The 10,000-nt window shown below is 43.8% G+C and overlaps 1 protein-coding gene and 1 long non-coding RNA gene across 2 annotated transcripts in view; both read left to right on the top strand.

Moving 5' to 3' along the window:
- Positions 1 to 2,261, top strand: part of LOC137629099 (uncharacterized) — a 2,634-nt gene extending 373 nt beyond the window's left edge. The window contains exon 2 of the mRNA XM_068360368.1: positions 786 to 2,261. Coding sequence (XP_068216469.1) covers positions 786 to 1,459 — 674 coding nt within the window. The 3' untranslated portion in view covers positions 1,460 to 2,261. The remainder of the gene's footprint in view (positions 1 to 785) is intronic.
- A 271-nt stretch (positions 2,262 to 2,532) lies between these two features.
- The window catches only part of LOC137629409 (uncharacterized), a 191,612-nt gene continuing 184,144 nt past the window's right edge, over positions 2,533 to 10,000 (top strand). The window contains exon 1 of the long non-coding RNA XR_011041499.1: positions 2,533 to 2,691. This is a non-coding gene — a long non-coding RNA (uncharacterized lncRNA). The remainder of the gene's footprint in view (positions 2,692 to 10,000) is intronic.

The raw sequence follows: 10,000 nt of genomic DNA, 5'->3' as shown, positions 1-10,000 counted from the left end.
ATTGATGTTTTTAGTACACTAAATTTCTGAGTTAGCATTCCGAAAGCACATTCTACTGCTCTCCTAGCTCTACTCATCCTATAGTTGAATACCTTTCTAGAGTGATTTAGGTCCTTTCGAGGATATGGCCTCATTATATTGGGCTTTAAAGGGAATTCTTCATCTCCTATGAGATAGAAGGGTATTTTGATATCAGTAGTAGGTATTTCACCAGGCTGTGGGATATCTAGATGACCAGAGAGAAATGACCTACCCATATTAGAGTTACTAAAGACTGCACTGTCACTATTTCGCCCACATGCCCCAAGATCAATCAGAGTAAAACAACACTTGGCATCAGCAATACCCATTAATACAATAGAGTGATACTGTTTATAATTATGGAAAAGTGAGCCTGCATTAGGTGGGCATTTCAGGCGACAATGCTTGCCATCCACACTTCCGATACAGTTTGGAACATTGCATTTATCGAAAAATGCTCTTGCTATCTCTTTCCACTGTAGATGATCAGGTACTGGCATATACTGTGGTTGTAATACCTCCTATACGGCATTACTTGTTTCCTTGACAATGTTATGCACTGTAGTCTTCCCAATGTAGAACTGGAACCCAAGGGAAGCAAAAGACACTCCGGTAGCAACATGTCTGGAATAGAGAAAGAGAGAAACCCTCTATGAATAGGCCTTCTGTTTCCATGTTATTTTTCATCACTGCTGTTGTCATTAAAGTAATAATAACTACTATTATGACCATCCTTCTAATCACCATTATTATTTTTTCCACAGAATCCGATTGCAAGGAAAAATGGCATCAATTAAGGAGCAACTTTATGAGAGAAAAGAGGAAATTTACTACTCATACATCTGGATCAGCTAGCATCAAAGCCAAGAAATGGGTATTCTACGATGCTATGGAATTCCTCATACCCTATGTGACACCACGAGCCACATCATGTAATGTACCAACACCCCCAAATGAGGACACAAATTCTGAATTTGATATGGATGATGCTGCACCTGATGATACTTCATCAACTACTAATATCACGGATGCACCTGACAGTGTGCGTTCTGTACAAACAGCAACCGATGTTGACGTCTGTGAAAGGGGAAGTACGAGTACGTCTTCACCTGTTATCAAGCAGCCATCATCTACAGCAAAGAAGCATAATGTCAACAAAAGACGTCGCTGCGAGCTTCCAAGTGATGTAGATGGGCAAATCGTGGGGGAGTTGCAAAAGTTCCGAGAACAAGCAGTTTGTAAAAATGAAAATGAATCTGACCCAGATCGTCAGTTCCTCTTAAGTCTTCTCCCTCTTATGAATCAATTGTCACCTATCGACAGTATTGACATTAAAATAGAAATACATCAAGCCTTTCGTAGAAAACTCACCAAGGACCAAAACTCTAGCTACGGTAAGCCTTCGGACTCCTCGTCTGATAATGAGTTCCCACTCTAGCTAGCGCTTGTTTTGTTTAGCTCAGGACCTACTGAGAGTGGATCTTAGTTTAGCTTATCGGCCATATGCCAGCTTGGGCCTATAATCTCAAGTGTAGTCGGGAGATGAAAGATATTAGAGGCCTGGTGTGAACTACTAGACTAATACTTTTTACTTTTTCGTCAAAAGAAGTTTCGATCGAGATTATATTACGTAATCGGTGCACTTACAGTAGAATTTGTTTTTAAAGTCCACAGATATTTTGACAGTGATTGTTATCAACTTAACTTTTTTCCTGAAATAAATTGTATAAGAATAAAAGAATTTTTTTAATGTATTATATACTTTTTTGAATAATTTTTCAACCGAGTATTCACGAGTTAAGGTATAGGAGTACTTCTCTCAATATTTTATTTTGAACCTTAGCCAATAATAGTTTAAATCTAACCTTCACTGCTTAGTCTAGGCTAATGTTTACTTTTAGCCTATTGGGTTAGAAATAATTGTAATGCTTAGATTAGTTATTATGCAAGATTTGTACGTGTTTCTTTTAATATCTTCATAGTGTCTCGTGCTCTTCCTATTCAGACTCGTGTACTTTAGTCTATCATAGACCTTACAAAGTTTATAGCCATACATGCTGTGTTTTCGCTGCCATAGGAAAGAAAAACAAGCGTAGGAAATTTTCAAAATATGGCTGCAACACAGTCAGGTTTATAGACTAACTCTATCATTTTATTTTTTAATATATATCTCAGAAAATATTATGACAGAGTCTGATCTAGAAATTGCGTTTGATTCAAAACGTAGTCTATTATTAGTTGCTTATCTTTTTTTAAGTTGCTATTAAATCAAATTCATCGTTAGATTTTGCCAAGTCCCTGGGGGCATTCTCTACTGAAGCTATTGTTTAAGCAAGTAGGATAAGTAAAATAATGGTTCAAATTGTAAATTTATTACAAATATTTAGAATAAATATCTTATAAATTATATTTTTAATTTTAGTATTCTATTTACATTTTTATTGTTTGAAAAATATTTATAGTTATATAGTTTTTGAATTTATTGCTTTGAACGTCCCCGTGACGTAAGGATACCGTAACTGTGACGGAGTGTGAAGTTTGTTTATGTTGTTTGAAAGTGCCTGTGTATATTTGTAAACATTGCGTGTAAAAGTTGGTGTAAATCGTTTATTTGATTTGCAATTATATCATTACTCTCCTAGTGGACATTTTGAAGGTGACAGCTCGGTGGTAAGTCAGATAAAAACCAATATCTCGTAGTAAACAGTCTTTGTCAAGTGATTATTGTAGAATGAATGAATGATTTAAAGTTTTCAGGCATCCTGACATCTAAGGTCATTGACGCCTGATTATTGTAGAGGGTAGCTCAGCCAGTGTGATGCACAGGAATGAAAATGTGTACTTTAGGGGTCTTAGTCATGTGTTGCATGGTTTTAAAATATTCCCTCAATTTTGCAATGATTATCTGATTTTGTGTATTTTGAATTTAATGATACAATGCATTGAAGTTCCGACAATTTATCTCCCATAACTGGTTAGGTAGGTTAGGTTAGATTAAGATTGGAAATATTTCTTACTTTTTAAAATGACCAAGCTTCCATCATGGACTCATGAAACCGCATAAGAAAAAAAAGTTCGTGCATGTAATCATTATTAGTAACGAAAAAATAATGAACTTGTAACTTGGAAGTGTCTTTCTCATGCTGGTATCTTAGGTCCTTAGGGGTAGGCCTATGTTGACTTACTTTAGGCTAACCCTGGTAAGTGATTAATTTGCATTTCGGTAATTTTTTATTGTATTACAGGGCGATATTTCGAACAGAAAGTATATGTTTTCCTATAGTAAATAACGTGAATTAACCAAATTTGATGTTCATTTCAATCGGAAACAAACAGATTAACCAATTCGGCTAACTTTGAGTTGCACGGTGTCACTTCTCTTACGAATGTACTGCGAAAGATAACATTAGCAACGTTACCAATAATGCACAGTGTTACCAACGTTGACGTATGGTACACAGAGTTACCAACGGCATGCTGACATTACTAACGATAGTAATGATAGATATTTCCATAAGTATTTTAAATAATTTCTACATATAAGTTTTACTCAATATATAAAAAGTACAAAAAGGGCACAGAACCTAACAAACCCACCTAACCTAGCCTAGTAGTTTGACAGGTCACAAAATAACATTTGATCTACATCGGACGTTGGCAGCACTGGTTACTGTATTTTTTCATGACACAATCTTTGCAATGGCGCCTCCAAAGTTTATCCAGATATACTGTTTTGTATTTTCCTCCGGTTATAATAATTTCAAGAAGGTAATGTATAGAGAAGAAAAGGCTTGTTTTACATTTATATATCGATTCCCCAGTATGTTTTCCCCACCCAAAACCCCGAGTTCCCACTGGGGGTCCCCCATTATCGGAGAATATAGATGTATATATATTTCTGAAACTATTCATTTGCGACGGAAACGAGTGTCATTTTCGAAGAGAGCGTAATTTTTTCTATAAGAAAAAGTAGTTGTTTTCCTAGGTTACATTGCCCTGTAAACACTACAATGAAACCTGCATTTCAATTGCTAGACGTAACAGAATGTTCCAAGCGAATCAAACCTTTGGTTTTGTCGGAAATTAGTAACTTCAGAGTTAAACCTCCCTGGAAAATTATCAAGAATAGGCAAAGAGTGGGAAATTAAGGTTTTTGAGAGGGAAAGAATGTGGGTAGAATATAGAAATGTTACCTAACCTAACCTAGGGTGCCAGGTCATTGTTTACTATGGGGTGTTCACACCTTGCATCTCCCTGTTCCTTGACCTGACCTACAGTTATGCATTATAACGTTGAAAACCTTTAGTAAACCTCTGTGCATTAAGGTTAAACCTATAAGTCTAACATTATTCAGAATAAGAAATTACAGATAGTGTTTCATCTTCATCTTTAAATTATTCTTCAGATATAAATGTATATGATAAAGGAAAATCTGACAGATTACACTACTGCCGCAGAAGCAAAAAATTTAATATTATACTTTAATCCCTATTGTGGAGATTGAATATTTTTTGATCAAGTCGTCTGAAACTGAATAAACCCGCCCTGATATAAGGTCCGGGCATTCTGCGTATGCATGCACATGAATAAAAAGATATTACTAAAATCAATAGGAAAACTATTACCAAAGTAATTTGTATTTATTGGTCAAAACAAACACTACCTAACCTGACTTAGGGCCCCATGTCTTTATCGAGGTGGGGAGGCTCTACTTCAGTTTAGCCTCACCTAAATCTCCTAACCTGACTGGGATCTATTTTATCACTTAATGACAGGCCCAAGAGGATTAGAAGGCGGGAATTAATTGAGCCGTAGCTGCTATGAGTGTAGGGAAATATCTCCTGGCACTGGCTTCTTACTGAATATACAGATACTTTATATTGATTTCCAAATCTGTACTTTAAAACAATCTTGTCCACATAACTAAAGAGCAACTGCTATGCTAAGATAGTTTTCACTCTAGTGAGCAGTTGGACTTGTACGGGCCATGTAACTTTAAGCAATTCCTTAAAAATTGTACGGAACAGCTACTAGTATGAATGATAAAGACAATACAGTGTAAGTACAATATGGATTTATGTGTTATGCATAAGTGTAAGAGGAATTCCTTAAGTAGCTTACTATGTTGCATAAGCATTACATAGCCCCATGTAAAGCTGCATCATGCCATTAGAGAGATAAACCTTTGGTCTATGTCATATGGGATATGTCCCAATGAACCTTAATCCAGGACACTATGACCTTGCTAGATGTGAACTCTCCACTCTCACTTCCAGACTATCCACCCTAATTCGACCCAGAACACCATAAGTCCTGTAGTGCTTCTTTTTCAATTATCAGAGTTCAGTATCTACTCTCGTACAGCAGTGTCAGCCCCCCCCCCCCCCATCTACTACTGTACGCTAAAAAGAACAAAGTACGTAAATCATAATACAGTACTGTTTTGGGAACAATGATCTCTATTATAATGCTACACAATGCTGTCACTAATCAACTGTTAGAAGTGAAATAGCAGAAGTTCTAAAAAGGCCAATAGATCTGTAAAAAAAAAAAATTTCATATATGTAAAGTGTATGACTAGCAACTCTGTTTTATTTGGCGTACTGTAATTTAAAAAAGAATTGTCTTGAAGGAACTATGAGGTAAAAAGAAAATTCCCACTCAAAGCCGGTTGAGATAAAGGGAGGCTAAGGAAGAGTAAAACAATTCTATGCAACACACACTGGGACAAAAGCTGCAATTGTTCCAGCACACTTACAAACACTTTTTCTTTACATAGGATAGTATATCAGTGAAGCTGGAGAACATGGCAGTTAAACTTTTATAACGAGTCCGGGGGTTTCATATCCTAGATTTGACTCCTGCCGGATAGCAAGTCTCTGCACTGTAACTGTTGGTCTAAATCATCTTTGTTCCGTAACCGAAATACAAACCACGCTATTTACATTGGTATTACTTTCGGCGTAGCTGAAATGACGAGCCATTAGATTTTAACGAGGGTTTCCTACCCCGCGCTAGTTAGCAGGGGTAGGGGGAGGGGTAGCTTGCTACCCTCCCTCCCTCACACACCGGTGAAATGTCTCACTTCACTTTTGGCTCGGACAATGGACAGACGTCTCTGTCTTCGTCCTCACTTGGCAGCCATTATTTGTTTTGTCTTTACTTAATCACTTACTTTTCTTTTACTCAATATATATGTAAACATTTTTTCGTGTTTATGTATATATTTGAGTATAGAAATCAGTAAGTTTCCTTTTCAGAGTTTGTGCTTGTGTGTGTAGTGTACGATATCTCCGTGGAGCCCTCGGCAGTTAGGCCACCACGGTGTAATTTCATGGGTCGCGATCGAGTTTGACTACGATATTTCTCTCTCTCTCTTTTGAGGTCGTTCACCCTTTACTACGTTACCTTTACTACGTCTGAGTAGCTTCCTTCCCATGTGGGTGGGGTTGCTACGCCGTACGTTTTGTCTCAATTAGTTTATGAATCTAATTGTATTTGTTGATTTTTCAGCTTTTGTAGAACGATTCCTTTCGGGGTTTTCGTTCTTTATTTAGTGTTCATTCATTTTTAAATTACATAGTTACATAATTATAATTGTTATAATTCTGTGTTGGTTACAGCTCTCCTTCCGTGAGTAAGTGGTGTGGTTGTGGGGGCACGTGCCTGTTGTGTAATTCTTGTGTTCTTTTCCCTTGGGATTCCTCTTCGGAGCCTTCCCGGGGAATGAATGTTAACTAATGATTTTTGTTTTTATTTTTCACAGTTACCGATCTAGTTCGTTTCTGTAATGGGACAACGGAGTGGGCTGTCTTGTTGAGGCCTGGGGATTCGGCTGTTGCTGCCTCCCCTATAGATCTTCGTCAGGGGCGTGTCTCCTTCTCCTGGAAGTACTCCCGTGACGATTGACAGCTCTCCAGTTCATTTTAGAACACTCAGGAGGCTCGCCTCCTTGGGTGGGTAACTTTCCTTCCGAGGGAAGTTTTCCTGTCCAGGCTTGAGTTTTTTTTTTTACCCTTTGGGGGGTTCTACTCTTGCCTTTATTTCGTACGACTATGCTCTTGGTGCTGAGCGGTCGCTCCTGCAGTTACGCTCAAGGGGCTGGGCAACTGCAGGAGCCCCTCTTCGGAGGATTGCTCTTTTTAGGTCAACTGGCTGACCCGTCTCTTCTACGAAGTGTTTCTCTTTCGTTCGCGAGGGAGTACACTCATAGAGACTCCTCTTCAGAGGACTCTTCTGCTGTTGTTGCTGTTGGCCGCCTTCGCCGTAAGGCTCACTGTCCGCTACGTCGTAAGGGCCTCCTATCTCCCTATAAGGGTGCTAAGAGGCGCCTTTTGAATCTTCTCCGTATGCATCCTGCAGCTCCTACCTCCTTAGATCTCTCCGGGGATCGATCTCCAACGCCTTCCTGACCTTCCGCCCCTGGTGCAGCTGGACAGCAGTCTGACCTCGTCATCCGACGGGCAACGGTCCCTTCGGGGCAAAGGGTTGCCTCCCACGGGGGGTCTTCCCTTGTGTGTCAGGGTTCCCCTGCGCGCCCTTCTGCAGTGTTAGCGCACAGGCGCTCTCCTGCTCGTCAGCGTTCTCCTGATCGCCAGCGCTCTCCTGTTCGCCAGCGCTCTCCTGTTCGTCAGCGCTCTCCTGATGGTCTTCGCCCCACTGCTCGCCAGCGCTCTCCTGAGGACTCCGAACATCCTGCTGTTCCTGTTGTGCGCCCCTGCGCGCATCAGTCTCCTGAGCACTCTAGATCTCCTGCCTGTCAGAGCGCACCTGCGCTTCCAGTTCCTGATACGCGCCCAGGTTCGCCCCGCACGGCCTAGAACTTCGGTTCAGGTCTTGGACAAGGACTCTTCTCCTCGCCCTCGCGATCCGGCTCGTCAGCCTGCTCCAGCGCAGCAACGCTCTCGGTCGCCTACACGTGCTTCTAAGCTACTGTACGCACAGGATTCCACGCGTCGCCCTTCTGTTCGCCAGCGATCACCAGCTAGCCAGCGACCACAGACGCGTCAACGTTCGCCTGCTCTTCAGCGATCTCCTGCGTGTCAACGATCCCCAGCGCGTCAGCGATCTCCTGACCGCCCGCGTGATCTTTCGCCTGCGCGTAAGCACCATCATGCACCAACGCGTCATCGCTTGCCTACGCGCCGGCGTTCACCAACACACCATCGATCGCCTGCTTGCTATCGATCTTCCACGCGTTAGAGGTCCCCTGGACACCATCAGTAGCGATCTAGCGTTCGCCTGCTGTGGACCACGATCTCCGGTAGCTGAGTCTTGCTGTAGATCTTTCTCCTGCTCGCCAGCGGTCACCTTTTCTTTTGTCCTTCTGTGCGCCAGCTTTCTTCAATCGCCAGCGCACATCTGCGCGCCCTTTCCTGCCACGCACCAATGGGCGCTAACGGTTTTTTCCTGACCGTCCAGGATCGCCTGATTGACAGCTCGCATCAGCACTCACCTTCCTGATGCACCTGCACGCCTTCTGATTAGCGCGATGCGCGCTAACCATCCCTAGTCTCTTATGCGTCAGCGATCTCCTACGCGCCTGCGCGACTCTTCGCCTGCGCGCTAGCGTTTTTGTTAACGCACCACCGCTCGCCAACGCGCCGTCGCTTACCAACGCGCCATCACTTGCCGACGCGCCATCGCTTGCCAACGCGCCTTCACTCGCCTACGGGCCATCGCTCGCCAAGACATGCCATCGCCCGCACGCCCACGTGCCTGCGCGGACACACGCCTACGCGCATCTACGCGCATGCATGCCTGCGCACATGCGCTCCAATGTTCCCCCGCGCGCGAACCAACGGTATTCCATAGCGTGAACCAACAGCGTTCCATTGCACGAACCGACGGCGTTCCATCGCGCGAACCGACGGCGTTCCATCGCGCGAACCGACGGCGTTCCATCGCGCGAACCGACGGTGTTCCATTGCGCGAGCGCCAGCTCGATTCCTGCAGTAAGCCATCGCTTACCTACGTGTCGTCGCTCGCCTGTGAACTGTCGGATTCCGACCGCCAGCTCTCGCCCTTCCAACCACGCCTGCGCTCCCTCGCGCACTTTTGTCTGCGCTCCTGCGTGCCCGCGCATGGGCGCTTCCACGTTCGCCCACGCGCGAACCATTCATTTACCATCGCGCTAGGGCGATTGCGACCGCGATTCCCGTCGGGGTCTCGCAACACGGCCAGCCTGGCGAGTCTTCTGGAGCGCGTATTTCCAGAACACGGTCTCCACCCCCGTAAACGCGAGCATGGCTCGTGCTAGAGCAGGAAGAATCTTCAGGGAGGTCTGTGCAACATTCTTCTTTCCAGAACCTGGGTTAGTCCTTTCTCTTCGTTATTCCCTGGAAGGGTCTTGCCAGGGAGTTTTCCTTTCGAGATTTCTCCGTCGGGAAGGGGGTGACTGGTTTAGCCCTTCCTCTTCACCTCTCATGGAAGGGGCTTACCAGGCCTTTCCCTCCTTGGTTGCGACCGAGGTTTTGTACTCGGAAGCCCCAGGAAGATCTTGGGTAATTTCCTCCTCTCGGGCTCAAGCACCTTTGCGTTCCGTTGCCAAGTTTCGAACTTGCGGGAAACCTCGATGTTGGAGCATCTAGACGCAGTGTCCGAGGGCTTCCTCTCGGGTGTCTCATCCGTGAATGTCGACAAGCTCAGACACTCTTCCATCCTTGGGAAGAGCTTGTTTTGAGCCCAAGGACAGAGAAATGAACTGTTGTTGGGCGTTTTCACTCTTCCAAGGCGCTTACTTCCAGACCCTGCAGGCCTCTGACGCCTCTTCATTCAGCCTCGTCAGCCTAAGTTATCGGAACTGGCTACGGCAGCTAAGGACAAGGTGTACAATAGCAGTCCCCTCCTGTCAGGGACAGGTAGCACGGAGGCTCTCCCGGGGGGGCATAATCCTAGAGGGACCGGCAAAGTTTACAAAACTCTAGGATTGGCAATCCCCCTTGCAGGTCTCACGCTGGGGGGATGCCTAAGGTTACTC

Source organism: Palaemon carinicauda, chromosome 37 (genome assembly GCF_036898095.1).
Source record: "Palaemon carinicauda isolate YSFRI2023 chromosome 37, ASM3689809v2, whole genome shotgun sequence".
Classification (NCBI taxonomy): Eukaryota; Metazoa; Arthropoda; class Malacostraca; order Decapoda; family Palaemonidae; genus Palaemon; species Palaemon carinicauda.
This window is presented reverse-complemented; position numbering and strand designations above follow the sequence as displayed.